This window comes from Primulina huaijiensis, chromosome 18 (assembly GCF_012295235.1).
Source record: "Primulina huaijiensis isolate GDHJ02 chromosome 18, ASM1229523v2, whole genome shotgun sequence".
Lineage (NCBI taxonomy): Eukaryota > Viridiplantae > Streptophyta > Magnoliopsida > Lamiales > Gesneriaceae > Primulina > Primulina huaijiensis.
In genome coordinates this window covers 3,866,924-3,883,167 of record NC_133323.1, presented here as the reverse complement: position 1 = coordinate 3,883,167, position 16,244 = coordinate 3,866,924, and the positions used below count along the sequence as shown (strand labels likewise).

The following is a 16,244-nucleotide window of genomic DNA, read 5'->3' as shown; positions in this document are numbered from 1 at the left end:
ATTAAAGAAATATATATATCGAGCTGAGTGTGTTCAAATGGTATGTCCACCTTCACCGAAGAGTGTGTTTAATCTTCACAAATCTTTCACATTTGTTTTACTTGGATCAGATGCAATTTTCAAATTGGATAGCATTTCAGTTATTTAATTTTTCTTAAAATTGAACTATAAAAAACGAACATATGGAAATATTATTTGTACCACCCACCAATCAACTCAACTTTCGATAGAATTTTTCGTTGGGTTTTTAATTGTTTCTTGAGGAGCGTGCTTATATTGAAGCAAGTTTTAGAATACAAAATGAATTTCACAGAAATAGGTAAACTCACAGGGAAAAAAATAAGCATTCAAATCACTTAAACTCATTCAAGCTTGTGATCACAATAATATTGACCACTTGAGGAATTCATAGATTATTCTGAACATAAGGAAATCATCGGAAATTACAGGATATCCGAAACTTTGAAGATAGAGAGACTCGATACAAGAACTAATTGCACAACCTGCCAGAACGTTCTTGATGGCTCATTCGGTTTTGCATGAAAGAATGTTGCAACATACATCGAGGTTTCCACCACGAGCCTCACATCAGTATTCAAGCAGATTTCATTTGCTGCCACAACGAGTGAAATTGAATTAAGGTACTGACAGAACATATCGAAAGTAAACCGTATATTCGTTTCACGCTTAAGATGAAAAACATATGGCGTGCTTAAAATATTGAAAGATTTAAGGCTTTTCTATACAGGGTCGTGCAAAGAGTACTCAATAATTTCCAAACGATTACCAGTAGGCAGTACACTTTTCCTTTCTTCTTGGTCAGACATTTTCGAACATTGATCATTATAATGACACAAACTAAAAAACCCGTACAAATTAACAAGTAGGAGTTTTGGATCTCAAGGTTAGGAGTTAGGCCTGGTGTTATTAATCTGCCCACAGGTAATTTACGTCTGTGTTTGCTAGCCTATTCTAAGAAATTTACTGCATTACTAGCTCATTTTTCTTTAATCAGAAGTTTTGCCAATGCGTGTCAAAAGACTCCAACAACTACCACGCGGAGTACTGTAAATTTCACAGATTCGTGCTTACTCGTTTCTCTTCTTCAATCTTGGCCTTGATGAAGGAGTAGAGCGCAACTCCGGCAATTGCAATGCTGGTTCCAATACCAGTTTGCAATGAAATTTTATTACCTGTATGATTTGAAATACGAATAAGTTTCGTATCACATCAATTCATAGACTATAAAGAGCCAAGGTCAGGTAGAGTAGTAAGCTTACCAAAGACTATGATTGAGAAGCCAATCACAAAAACACGCTTCAAGACATTTCCAACTGCATGTGTGAGCGGAGCCACTCTCTCTAGAGTGTTGGTTGCCAGCTGAGATAGGAGAAAAAATAAAGCTATTAGAGCTTGTGAAAGGTGACTATTCGATAAACAAGTACACATTTGGTCGTCTGTGATGCCAAAACAACTTATTATGCCATTCAGTCAACAGATAAAAGCCTTTTGGGATTGTCAAAGATCCCAACCTGATTGTAGAGATGGTAAAACATTCCAACCCAGAAAAGGTCCGTGATGAACTTGGTCAAACCTACTTTAGCAATCGCATCGTTAAACCCATACTTCATCAGTTGAGGTCCCTCCAACTATGGGATTGCACAGAAGAGAAGATGAAAGAACAATATTAAGAACAAAGAAATATCCAAGGAAATACAACCTAGACAAGGGTATTAGGTGAAGAATATTGTTATTTATCTTCAAGTACTTACGATTATGGCTGGTGGAATGCAAACAATGAGGGCAATTATAGAAATGTAGGCATACAAGTTAGTGCTATCCATATCAGTCTGCAAAAAAGCATTCGCCGGGAAAAACAATTATCAGCATTACAGGTAGATAGGTTCCAACTGTATCATAATTTGTGAGAGCATCCTGATAAGATAATATTGTAAAAAATTATCTCATAACCATAGCTTTCTTCGAATAAATGCTCCTGTAGGTGAATGAGATATTGGAAATCATAGCACTAATAAATCCAAGCCAGTTGAATGACAGTTCAGTCAGTGACGCCATTGATACACCTGCAATAATTTGTAAAATTAACAGTGAGAGTGGTACCATATATAAATGTTCTGAACTCAATATCTCGAGCTTAATATGCATGATGATCAGGCTAAAACTCATGTCCAGTGAGATTGAAGTTACTTTGGCAAGTCATCATGAAATATTTATTATGACACCATTTGGTGATAATAATTAGACATGGTTTGTTTCCCGTCCTTGTTTCATCAGTGTTCGGGTCGAATCAATCTGTTATCCATATCTTTCGATTTATTATCCCATATTATACATTTTTTTATCATCACACCACACAATCAAGAGGTGCCTAAGAGTATACGCGATCATAAGTAGGAAGCATATAGTTAAAGAATACAGATCTTACCAATGACGACTGGAGCCAGTGACAGCCACAAAGCAAAAGGTATCTGCTGTCCAAGAATGAATTGTGAGGCCGCAGCATTGAAGAAAGGCTCGAGCGCTGATCCAAAATCAAAACAAAAGGGAGATATGACAGGTCCCACGGGTATAAATTACAATTGCTTCAGTTTCACAAAAGTTTCATAATTGATCATTTGAAAGAAAATTGATAGAGACCTTTGATTGTGTGAGTGAACGAGACTGCAACTGCAGCAAACGACACGTTGCTTGTTACATGGCCGAGGGCATGGCATACAGCAACAGGGATGAGAAGCTTCAAGAGGGTTGAGTCCATTGGCTATGCAAACATAACCGCCAATGTTGGAACAGTAATAAAAACAGAGAGAGTAAAATTTACATAACTCAAAATTCCTTTACTACCAATCAACTGCATCTTTAAAATCAGAAGCCACTGAATTTGAGACCAAATCAGTTCCATTACAGTATCTGTAAATCATGACTTTGTTATAATGTATAATTATTCATAGGCCGCCTCCAGCAGGACTCTAAGTTCAGGGATAAGTAGTTTCTATAACTAACTAAAGTTACGTCACAAGTTTGTTCAAAACTCTCGAGTATTCCACCTTTATATATCATTAATTTGTTCTCAGTGGCTAATTTTTAACATCTTAACAGCCTAAATACTCGATGAACATACATGTTTAAGCTTTGCATATTAATTAGGTCCCTTTATTCCCGATCCCTGCTTTACACATAAAGTGTTAAGTTATGAAAATGATTATCACATGCTTCACAGGTTTGGCCAGAGAGAAAATAAATTAATCTTTCATGAAAAGAGATTTTTCCCTCAATAAAAACTTAATTCTGTTAGAATCCGGTAAGAGATCACTTACAGCTCTCTTAGGAAGGCCCACGGTCCAGCTCACCAAGCAGTAAATAACACCAACAAATAAATGTATCACAGACACAAAACTGCACAGAAATGTATTCAGTTCAATTTCCACCCATTCACTTAAGTGCGATAATATCAATATCGGAGCTATTGCAGTGTTAACAAAATGCTTACTATGGATAAGGAAAGTAATTGTAGATCTTCTTGTTGATAATGTTGAAAATCACATTCAAGAAATACCTACAAAACAAGGACACGACCATTTGAAGAAAACCCGCTAACAGATAAATAATGGTTTCCGCGGCCTTAGTCAACCAAAACAACAGGTGTACCACATGAAGAAGAAGAAGCCCGTGACTAGAGCCGGGTACTTCTTCAAAAATCCCACCTTGGCCTCCCTGCGAAGAAAACGGGTCAGAAACAAAAAAAAAAGATAGAAAACCCAAGGTTTTCCGAGTCGGACAAACTGAAAAACGAACCTCACCCGGCTGAATCACCACCCTCTGCGGGAGAAGAAGCCGCCGCGTGGCACGGTTGGAAACCATCCCTCTTGGCCACCAATGAAATCGATATTGTCGTCGGAGAAGCCTCAAGTAGAACCGCTGGTCGGAGCTGCCTACGCCATATCAAATTCCCGCCATCAGTGAGCTTCCCGCTGAGCCTCATGGTGGGTAACATCCAGTTCCCATTGAGTCGCGCCGCCGGCTTTGGGGGAAGTACAACACCGCGTACGGCGACTCCATTGATCACGCGAGACTCCATTAGAGCTTTGAGAAACAAAAATTTAGTTGCATATAGAGGAACAATGGGTGGTGCCGCCGGGAATCGTAGCTTGCACTGAGCAGCTTCGAGTGACACCTATCCACAGAAGCGGATCACATATATTGATTGAAACGGCTTCCATTGTTGGAATATTTAATATTTTTGTAAAGATATTTTTATAATAATAATATGACTTGGGATTTGAATATGTTTTGCTTTTTTTCCATAAATTAATAATACATTAACCATGATTTATATTCTCTCAACTACAAATCAAATTATTTTCCCAAAATATTATTCTATTTAAAAAATAAAAAATTTAAAGGTAAAAATTTCATGAAAACTATTTAAAATAATTTACACCAAAATTTACTATGCTAAAAGTATGGTTAGATTATGATTTATTTATGTTCATTTTCTGATCAAATAAATTCATATTATCTAAAGAAACGTATTTTTATTTTATATAATATAATGAAGGATGTGGGTTAAAAATGTAGTTTCCTTTGGCGAGAAGCCCAATCAAGTGGGGTTTTCTTATCTTATCCTCTGAAGCGAGAGGTCCGTGAGGAAGCGCTGCTGCTGTCCAATCCTTGGAATCCAATTTCCCATATCCTTATAATTTTTATCACCAGCGTTCCTTTTTTACCCTTCACCCTCTCTTTTTAATATGATATAATATAATTTAAAAAATAATAATAACAGAACAAAAACAAAGAAAATAGTGTGTGATTGGTTCTAGTGACTGTTGCCTAAATAAACCAAGTCGACCGTTACTAATTTGGAGCTCGATTTGATAAAAAAAAATTGTTTGAGTTTGTTTAATGAAGCTTGTTAAGTCAAATGAACTAAATTCGAGCTTTAAACTATTTTAGCTCGTGAACAAATTCAATTTACACTTTTACCTACAATAAATATATTTAAAATGTATTAAATCTATTTATTAAATTTATTTATTAGAATAAATTTATAAATTTTAATAAAAATATTATATTTTTATTTAAATATATAATTTAATTTTTAATAAATTTAATAAATATTTAAATTTATAATTTGTATTTATTCAACTAGTTTACCTTCGATAAAAGCTCGTGAGTCATGTATATATTTGTTAAATAAAATTTGAGCTCAACTCAATTATAAACGAGTCAAATTCAAGTATTCAAGAATTCGGTTCGACTCGATTGCATCCCTAGTTGCCTCTAACCAAATTATAGATATTATACCTAATTTGCATCAAATTTTTAATATTATTTTCCTGTTTTTCCTCTAAATTTATTTATTTTTATTTTCCAAGAAACATAGTATAAATTCCGGAAAAAGTTTATCAGTAGCCTTTCTAATTCAGGAACAATAACTGAAACTCAATTGTTTCATTAAGTATTTGTTTGTCTATGATATTTGAGCTACAATTTTTTATTAACTTGTTTGTAATCGTATATAAGGAATGCAATATAATTTTTTTAGTTACAAGAAAAAAGGTATATACACCTTTTTCTACTTCCAATGGTGATATGGAAGTGATGAGTAATAAGAGTGATAAACAGATAAAATAGAGATAAATATGTATAAATAATATATTGTTCGTTATGTTTTTAAATTACTGTTTATTATTTTATAATAACTTAAATGTCCTTGCAAAATTTATATGAATCATGATTGTCAGATAGCATAATTGTAAAATCTGATTTGTATCATATTTATCATATGATCATCGTCTGGCCGAAGATGAATGTCTAATGTAACTAATATATGGTGTCATAACATGTCAATTGGTGAGACACGTGATGTGAATAAAAACTATACATCATTTCACCATCATCGTGCACCAAACAAAACGTAATTGGAATAAATAAGAGACGAGTAATAAGGGTATTAAAACAAAGATAAAAATATAGATGAATAATATATAAAGATGTATAATATATTGTTTGATATGTTTTAAACTTACATGATTATTGTGTTTGCTATTTTATAATATTTTAAATATCTTTGCAAAATCTAAATCAACAATAATTGTCAAACTGTATAATTGTAAAATTTCATTCAAATAATGCTTATCATATGTTCATCATGAGAGCGAAATAAGATGTCGATCTAATACTGTCTATATTTAGTGTCGTCTCAAATCAAATATTGAAATTAAGATGACTAAAAAATAGACTAACCTGAAACTAATAAAAAATTATGCATCGAGTCATTTAGTACAGTCTCCTGTAACCAAACAGGGAAACCGGTCCAAACATTCCAGATCATTTCATGATCACAATCAAAAGCAAACATGGCTAGTCTATCATGAGCTGCCGAGTTAACTTGGCGCCGCATATGAGAAAAACCGAGAAAAGCTTTGTCCCTAAGCAATCTTTAATTTAAGCATTAATCAAAACACCTTCTGGTCCTAGAAATTCATTCACCGCAAGCACTTCTTGATTAATCGCCGCTACCAAGGAGTCGGAAAAAACCCGAATTGGGTTAATATCATCTCAATTTCATCAATTGAATCGTAATGATATTATATATCGGTTGCATTAAATCTCTCTCTCCACTTACATGATAAACATATGAATTATGATAATTATAATATTAATGAAATTTCACAGTTATATCATTTGACAACGATGATTGATTTAGATTTTACAATGATACTTAAATTTTTATAAAATAGTAAACATAATAATCTTGTAAAATAAAAACATATTAAACAATACATTATCCATCTTTATACATTATCATCTCTACATTGGTTTATATTTCTTTTTTTTTTTTTGAAATTTTGAATTTGTAAGATTGTTTTTGTTTTCCTTTAATGAGCATAATGACAAAATTTATCACAATGTTGGTTAGAAATACGTGATGTCGTACTCGTTCCAAGACTATTTTATGATATGTCATAATATGAATTTGGAATTACCCAAAAACGAGACTAACATTGAATGTGTATAAAATTATAATACACACATTATTTATCCATACCCTCGAATGATACCATACCACAAATATGCTTTACCAGATATGCTCAAACAATTAAGTAATTTCTATACATTATGGATACCGTAACTCTACCACCATTATTTTTCAATTTTTTAAAAAAAAAATCCCAAAGAAAATCCGGTTCCTTAATATTCAAATCCTTGTAACGAATTGGCCAATTTTTTTTAGTTGATCGAAAGAAGTGATTTCACATGCATTGTCAGAAAGTCAAAGAGAAGCCAACATTTTGGGCTTCCTTCGAGTAATTCGGTTCTGCAGAAATTGGGCATGACCTACTATTAAATATTTATATTAGAGAAACTTGTGTCAATTCATGAACATGGTTTGCATCTTTATTATTTGTTAAATTATATCATATTATTAGTTGAAACATCCGAAGATTGATTATTGATTGTCAATATCCAGTATTCATCGTGTTTAAATAACGTGAGTTGATATTTACACTTCATTTTGTGTTATAATGATCAAAATACCGTGTTATCAATTTTTTGCATTTATTGTATGTTTCGTGTGTTTGTTTGAAAGCGTGTTTCTTAAGTCTAACACTTCCACTAAAATTGCTTCTTGTTATATTTAGTTCCGATGAAAATAATTTAAATGAATTTTAAATCTACTCCATTTCTATGGTTTTTTTTTTTTACATGTTCGACAATGTGACGTATCTCGAATCACTATTACATTTCTTTGCCCACAATGTTGTCATATTTTATATAATATAGTCAACGTTCCTACCGATATTCACATTAAAAAATAATACTTTTAGCATAAAAAGTAATATTTTTTCATGGATGACCCAAATCAAACATCCATCTCACAAAATACGATCTGTAAGACCGTTTCACACAAGTTTTTGTCATATATCAATTTTAATAATTTTATTGTGACGTCAGGTTTATCTCACAGCATGTGGTGCTGTCAAGTACTTAGTCAATGAATGTTAGTGGGAGTTGAACTAAAATAGTTGTTTGCTATACAATAAAAGGTTTCAAATAAGTTTTTTTTTTTTTATGTATATATATATTAAAAAAATGGTTTCAAATAATACACCTATATTACATAAGCTTGATATGGTCGGTGGAATATTTTTTTATTTACATAAAATATCCCTATAATTTTTAAATTTTCTCTCAAATTTTCAAAAAGGAGTAAATATTGTTGTTTTTTTGTATTATTTATAATAATTCATACTTTATAATTATATTTTATATTTTTGAAATATTATATTTTGAGTAATAATTTTTTCTATTTATTTTAAAGCGCGAAAATTAAATATTAATGAACAATATAAAATTATATTTCATCTACAATTTTACACACAGAAACAGAAATAATTGTGAAGATAGTAGCAGTGTAGATGATGGAGAAAGGCAGTGTTGTTGGCCATAAAATGTGCTATGGTGGAAAATATAAAGCATTCTCTTGTTACACTCAACAATCTTTATCTGTCTCTCCATATTTGATTGTTCCTGTAGCCATCTACAAACTTCTTTATGTCTTGAGCTTCTTTTTTAAAATAATAAATAGATCCACACACTACGGTTTTCCAGATTTTCACACCTAAAAAATTAAACATATATTATTGAATACGAGAATTTACAAAAATTATTTCTAATATGTAAAACACATCAAATTCATTCTCGAATTATCCTTATTTTATGAGAAAATAAATTACATGAATGTCTAAATTCAATAGTATTGAAAAATATTAAAATATAACAATCGAAATTACACGCGCATGAAGCCACTTCAGTTTCTTGTGTCAATAACAGAGACTTGTAATTTGAGTTGTTTTGATATTTAGTTATGTAATTAGGGATGACCGAACCACGCATTAAACGAAATACGTCGAAACCTGATCAAACAGGTAACGAGTTCTAGTGGAGTTTAAAATAATGAATGTCCTAATAATTAACTTTAATTCACAATATTTCCGTACGTCTTTGTTGTTTAAAATGTTATGGTTAGGATTTAAATTTGATGAATATATTGATTCTTGGATTTTTTTTAACATGTAACAGACTTGCGGGTTCAATTTTTTCTTGGTGGAGCGGGTCTTGGAATTACCCAGACTCGTCGTTCCTTTCATCCTTTGCCATGCTTATCCGTAATAGTCAAAATCTGGTATTAGTACAGTAAGCTGTTCTCTTTCTAAAATAAACTTGTCATGTTTTTCTTGGAGTGTCAACAGACAACCACATCAACAATATTTAATGTCGTCTTCGTATTATGATGAAAAAAATGACTAAAAGTAAAATTATATATATACATATTCGATTAATTACAGGACAACAAACCAACATTACAAACCATACAAAGAAGATTTTTACAAATTTCCCAAACACGAAATGACATATAATTTCTTCTCCTTTTTTCTAACTTTTTTATTTCTCTTTAACTCTATTAACATATTTGTAAGTGGATATATTTCTCACCAAAAAGCTTGATATTGTTGCACATGTTAAACGCATGATTTTCATAAGCAGACAGCATGTGTGTTAAGTGTTAGAAATACGTGTAAAAGTCTCCAACTTGGGAGCACGAGTCCGCGTGGAACAGCACAGTACTGATTATGAGTTTTGAGTGAAAACGAGTTTCCAATGTATTGACTACCAGTTTCATCACGACCTCAAAATGTACGAAGCTTAAAATAATTGATGTAAAAAAATAAAAATTGGAAGTCAGATAAATATTTTAATTAATATAATGAATTCAAAAGTTCTGAGAGAGTTGAAGTTTTTTACCATGAATATAGCAAACTCGATAGAATGAATCAATAATCCAAAACATAAAGCAATAATGCAAAACCATGAATAATATTACGAGGCCCACTATTGCTGTACGTTCAGTTGCAAATACAGAAGCAAAATCGAAAGAGATGCGGATGATATGATATAATTTCACCAACCCAGCTTCACAATTCTTATCCCTTCAATTTTATCGAGACTTCTTTAAATTGCGAGATTACAAAACCAAAGTATGATTTTGAGTTTTTTCACAGTACTTTTTTTTATTATTATTATTATCAGACGGCCGAAAAAAGGACCGAGTCAAAGCCATAGAGCTCTGGCTTCCTTTAGTTTAGGCACCAATTCTCCAGAAATATGGGCGCCGATTACTTTATCTAGCCCACCGATCAATTTCCCTCCGACAAAAGCCGCCGGCAGCTGCGGATCGGAGGCTTTTCCAGATCCCACTTCGCCGATGAGCTTGAACAGCTCGTTGGTCACGGCAGCTTCATTCTGCTCGTCAACATCAAATATCTTGGGTTTGACTCCATGTCCATGAAGCAAAAGCTTGATCACGTGGCACATGCAGCAGCCCTTTCTAGCAAATACCACCACCGCATTCTCGGCCACCACTTTTCTAATACTTTCGGTGTTTATCGCCTCACCGCATGGGTCGGCCGTCGCTGGCGGAGGTGTTGATGAGCCATTGGCCACGGCGGTGGCTGTGGGAAACAATATTCTGTGCGAGATTGATTGTTCCATGGCTTGATGTTATTGTGGGAGAGGGAGCAAAGAGGGGAGATGGATAGCTGTGTGGTGGCGTGAATATATATAGGAGTTTACAAAGGAATTATTTATAATATTATTATAAAATTGCTTCCTTTATATGAAATATATATCTATATCTACATACAATAAAAACATGAATACAAATATCAATTATTTATTTATTTTTGAGTTTTTTTAATATATTTTTAGTTTTCGATATTTCTCATCGATGATTGATATTCTATTCTTTTATTATTCCAGATAGTTTTGATTCATTAATTAATTATTATTATAAATTTATTCATTACTTCATTGAAATAGATGATAAAAATTTGACAATATCGTTGATTGCATATGGACTAGAGTCTGTTAGTTGTCTCACGTCGGTTGGATAAATAACTTGGGAGTTGCATATATAGACGTGGACAATCCTCTCCCCTTGAGCTAGCTTTTGGGGTTGAGTTAGGTCCAAGTTCCAATCTTAACATGGTATCAGAGCCATGTTCCACCGTTATGTGTTGGACCGCCTATAGTTAAGCCACCCGTTCTGCCCATAGTTGGGTCATTTGTAAACTTCACGCTTCAGATGTTCATTCCTGGGCGTGAGGGGGTGTATTAGTTGTCCCACGTCGGTTGGATAAATAACTTGGGAGTTGCATATATGGACGTGGACAATCCTCCCCCTTTGAGCTAGCTTTTGGGGTTGAGTTAGGTCCAAGTTCCAATCTTAACAGAGTCGAGGAGGTATGCATGATTTGTTATTTATATGGAACATGTACATCTCTCAATTTATTATTTATATTTATATTATATGGTTATGCTTGTATTGCATCATTGTCTTCCTTTCTATTATATATGTCGTTAGGTTGTCCGATGAAGTTGTTTAAGTTGTATTTTATGATTTCTTCGGGAGGTGCATCGCAATGGAGTTTGTTTGGATCTATTTTCATCTAACGTCGACAAGAAATGAATTATTAATCTTCTCATCATTGGAACACTCATAAATGGATCTCTCAAATTGAACCTAATTAGTTCTCATTCACACACATGTATTCCTTACTAGTATATATATAGAATAAAATTAGCAATACTAAAATATTAGATTCAGAAAATAAGTTAGTTGCATGATTTATTTTTTGCAACATTTTTTGTTATTTTATAAGTATATATAATTAAATGAGTGTACGTGATAAAAAAAAAAAAAAAAAAAAAAAAAGAAAGCAAGTTAATATTTTTGGATGGTTTTTACAGGAAAGTCTCACTGAAATTGAGTGAGAAAGACACATAAATAATTTTTTAAAATATTATTTTGAACTTTCGGCATAGTTTCATATTTCGAAGTTTGAAAAATATACACCACGAACAACTTGCTAGTAGGGTTTCACGGATAAATTGAATGAAAAATTGGATTTCTATATTTTTTAATTAAATTTTGATATCAATATCATGGTTACAAATTGAACAATATTCATTAAATTTTCTCCATTTCAATTTTGAAAAATAAAATAAATTGATTTAGGTTAACGTCGGAATAGATAATTTCCATGTCCAAACAGACATCATTCATGACGTTGATCACGACGTCATGGATACTGTTGGTGACGTGCTGTAACGTCACCAATCACGTCACCAATTTGGATAAAGAGCAGACTCCAAGTCGTGATTAGCGAAGTCCGATCACTGACGGCACTCAAGTATTGGTACATTCGAATTAGATTACTATCTTAATCAATTTAGGTATCACATTTTAACTTCACAAATGACACATCAAAAGTCGCTCAATATTACTTAAAACTCTATTTTTTTTATATACTAAAATAATCAAAATTGAGTCTTAAAAGGATAAAATCAAAGTATATATAGGATCGAATTAGGTACTATTAGTACCAATTTAAGTACCACATCTTTAATTTATAAATCTCATAATCAAAAGTCAATCAATATTAACTTCAAATTATATATTTTCACATCATCAAATAATCGAATTTGAGTGTTTAAAAGATAAAATCAAGTATTTGTGGACTCAAATTATGTTTTATTTGCATTAAATTATGTATCAAATTTTTTACTTCATTAATGTCATCATCAGTGTCACTCAATATTAACTTCAAACTATATTTTGACATCCCCAAATAATTGGATATGAGTATTTAGGGAGTAAAATCATGTATTTGTATACTCTAATTAGATACTATTTGTACCAATTTAGGTATCACATTTTAACTTCACAAATGACACCATCAAAAGTCACTTAATATAATTTAAAATCAAGTATTTTCTTACACATTTGAAGTATTCAGATAGCCAAATCAAATATCTGATACCCTAAAATAGGTACTTTATCGGTCAAAATAAGTATTTTTTTTAATTCCATTATTAGTGAGAAACTGTGTTTATTCAAAAATTAGATGACATGGATAAGTCATCATAATGCAATTTCAATGAAAAGACTAACAATTACAGAATTGATGATGATTGCTCGAAAATCCAGTATTTTCTTACACATTTGAAGTATTCAAAGAGCCAAATTAAGCATTTGGAACTCCAAAAAAGGTATTTTGTAGGTAAAAATAAATATCTAATCTTATTTCATGATGAGTGGTGAACTATGTTGTTTAAAAAATAAAATAAAATAAATGACATGAATAAGTTATCATAATATATTTTTCATGATAAAATCAACAATGACAGAATTTGTGGTGATTACTAAAAAATATAGTATTTTCTTATACATTTGGAGTATTCAAAGAGCGAAATCAAGTATTTGAAACCCCATAATAGGTATCTTATATGTCAAAATAAGTATTTACTCTTATTCCATGATAAATGAGAAATAAATTTTTTTTAAAAACTTATATTTTATATGAAGAAGACATGTGCAATTTTTGTGAATAAAATTATATTTTTTTAAATAATAAAAAGGCAAAATTGTAACTTTGAGTTTGTAGGTAGTTGAAACTAAAATTCTATCATTGTCAGGTACTAAATCTTAAAAAATTATGATAATGTACTGAATTTTAATTTAAAGATGTGCAGATGTATTTTTCACAAATTTACCCTATTGGTAACACTTAGATAGTGTGTGTACCTTTTACATAATAATTTTTAAATATTATAATAATCATAAATTTAAAAATACTTAAAATAATTTCTTACAAACATTATATTTATTTGTTTATCTTTTACTTCAATGGAATAATTTGATTTAAAAACGAAGTTTATTGATAGATTTAAGATGCTACTTACCTAGAATGTATTCCAACTAATCACCATTGCATAATTACATCTGAATAAATTATGGGAGAGTAAATATCTTGTGAGACGGTCTCACGAATCTTTATCTGTGAAACGGGCCAACTCTACCGATATTCACAGCAAAAAGTAATACTCTTATCATAAAAAAGTAATACTTTTTCATGGATGATCCAAATAAGAGATCCGTCTCACAAAATACGACCCGTAAAACAGTCTCAAATAAATTTTTGCCATTATTGGGAACGATGAATTAGAAATCCTTCCACGTAAATTCATTAACATTTGTGCAAACGTGTTTTTTTTATTAGGAAAATATGAGAAAATTCGAAGCATAAAATATAGCAAAGTATATCGTCATATCTTATATGTTTGAATTATTTAAAATCCATTTTAGTTTAGCAGTGATAATATAATCTATAACTGATTTCAATTAAAACCAGTTATAATTTGGCAAAAACTTGTGTGAGACGGTCTCACGGGTCATAATTGTGAGACAGATCTCTTATTTGAGTCATCCATGATAAAGTATTACTTTTTATGCTAAGAGTATTACTTTTTCATGGATGATCCAAATAACAGATCCGTCTCACGAATACGACCCGTGAGACCGTCTCACACAAGTTTTGGCTCTTAAGAATATTGTTTTAAAAAACAAAAAAGAATAAGAAGAAAAAACCCTTATTTCAAGAATAATATTATTAATATGTCAAATTAGTATCACGGGTCTTGGAATTGAACTAATTCATGGAAAAAAATATTATTATTTTTATGTCAAAAATATTATATTTTACCATAAATATGAACCAAGTCGATCAGTTTCACAAATATAGACTTTGATTCAATCTCATAGTAGAGCTATCCATTAAATATATATTTAGTTGCGCCTGGTTTTAAATTCCATGCGATAGATAACAAGTCCTTGCGCTTTATTTTGATGCCTTGAGGTCATATTTTTCATATATGTCATTCCCCCTGTTTGATCACAATAACAAAATTTAATCTGGATTTCATATATTCGATTTCGATTTCATAGATTCGATTTCAACATCTACAAGTATAGAATTCTGCTCTATATGTCGTCATTCCATTTTTCATGTATGTCATTCCATTTTTCACGTATATAAAAATACAGCATTTAAACATTTTTCTTTAATATGTGAATTGAAACTAAAATTAATATAAAAAAATATTCTAAGATTGTCTCACGTGTAAATTTTGTGAAATATATAATTTATCCGACCTGATCCATGAAAAATAACAATTTTTATGTCAAAAGTATTAGTTTTCACCCAATGTATGAATTAGAACGGATCGATTTGTTTCACAGATATAAATTTGTGAGATCGTATCAATGTAAACTTACTAAAAATAACTTACTATCAAGAGTATAGTCCTATGTATTCTCCATCAAGTCCATTTATATAAAATAACATTACATTTTTCACAAAAATCCTCGTGAGACAGTCTTATGATTGAATTTTGTGAAATCGATATTCAATTTGGGTATCTCATAATTTTTTTTTACTTTTTATGTCAAAAATATTATTTTTTTATTATAAATATGAACATAATTAACTCGTCTCGCAAGATACTCACTCTAAATTTTTAAAATTAGTTTCGACCACTCTTATAATAAATGTGGAAAATATTCACATGGCACGGAGAGTCGAACGTTTCGACTGTGATTTAATTTAATAATTGAAAGCCATCAATTAAATGTGGCTTAACAGTCAGAAATTTAAATAAATTATTTTATCCTCCTTTTAAATTATGGGTGTGACTGATTAAAATTATTGTACTTGGACCTGTATCGCCTTTGTCATGTCGTCATCGGGAACTTAGGTACAAGATATAATGTATTTTCATGTCTGTTTTCATGTTTTTTTTAAGGAAATTTAACATTTCCTTAACATTTTGTATTATATAAGATTTAGGTGTGGGAATTTAAATTATTTTTTATTCTGTTGATGTCAGTTGATTTATTTGATTTTTCAGAACATTTAAGAAAAAAATCTAAAAAGATTCAATCACTATTTGACAATATCTTAGCTGAACATCTTACTGTTCTATTGAATTAAAATATTGCAGATTATAACACAAATTTGTTTTGTCAGTAATCGAAAATCTCACAATAATATATTTTAAAATAAAAATAGCATCATGTCAAATTTAATTTATCCTGAAATTAAAATTTAAAATCTTAATCAGTTCACAAACTATAATCTAATTAATTAACAGCAAATTGGATTGTAGATATTAGTAGTTCGTATTTTTTTTTCCTCTATTGGATGCGAGTAGCATAATTTTTGAAGAATTTATAACTTCACAAAACTCATGTGAGACTGTTTATGAGACAAATCTTCAAATCGATTCGATTTATGAAAATGTATTATATTTTATGCTAAAGC

The 16,244-nt window shown here is 31.0% G+C and overlaps 2 protein-coding genes across 3 annotated transcripts; both read right to left on the bottom strand.

Moving 5' to 3' along the window:
• Window positions 1-320: 320 nt before the first annotated feature.
• LOC140963877 (triose phosphate/phosphate translocator, chloroplastic) lies at window positions 321-4,237 on the bottom strand. 2 transcript variants are annotated; one of them, XM_073423348.1, is made up of 12 exons: window positions 3,819-4,237; window positions 3,667-3,732; window positions 3,509-3,574; window positions 3,336-3,414; window positions 2,659-2,779; window positions 2,447-2,542; window positions 1,972-2,084; window positions 1,773-1,850; window positions 1,533-1,649; window positions 1,281-1,380; window positions 1,093-1,193; window positions 321-613 (listed from the first exon to the last, which is right to left on the bottom strand). In XM_073423348.1, exons 1-12 carry the CDS (start codon window positions 4,094-4,096, stop codon window positions 596-598), a joined length of 1,233 nt encoding a protein of 410 aa, XP_073279449.1. In that variant the 5' UTR covers window positions 4,097-4,237; the 3' UTR covers window positions 321-595. The 2 variants fall into 2 exon arrangements, with proteins under 2 accessions (XP_073279449.1, XP_073279450.1); XM_073423349.1 differs by having other exon boundaries at window positions 3,814-3,966.
• Window positions 4,238-9,800: 5,563 nt separating this feature from the next.
• LOC140964924 (glutaredoxin-C9-like) lies at window positions 9,801-10,634 on the bottom strand. Its single transcript, XM_073424913.1, has one exon. It carries the CDS (start codon window positions 10,573-10,575, stop codon window positions 10,135-10,137), a length of 441 nt encoding a protein of 146 aa, XP_073281014.1. The 5' UTR covers window positions 10,576-10,634; the 3' UTR covers window positions 9,801-10,134.
• Window positions 10,635-16,244: the final 5,610 nt, after the last annotated feature.

Bases quoted from the DNA above. Each gene is read 5' to 3' on its own strand.
- LOC140963877 (XM_073423348.1), bottom strand. From the start codon at position 4,096: ATGGAGTCTCGCGTGATCAATGGAGTCGCCGTACGCGGTGTTGTACTT. The intron at 2,085-2,446 runs GTAAGATCTGTA...AAATTATTGCAG, and splicing joins ACTGGCTCCAGTCGTCATTG to GTGTATCAATGGCGTCACTG. The intron at 1,851-1,971 runs GTTATGAGATAA...GCTTTTTTGCAG, and splicing joins TTTATTCGAAGAAAGCTATG to ACTGATATGGATAGCACTAA.
- LOC140964924 (XM_073424913.1), bottom strand. From the start codon at position 10,575: ATGGAACAATCAATCTCGCACAGAATATTGTTTCCCACAGCCACCGCC.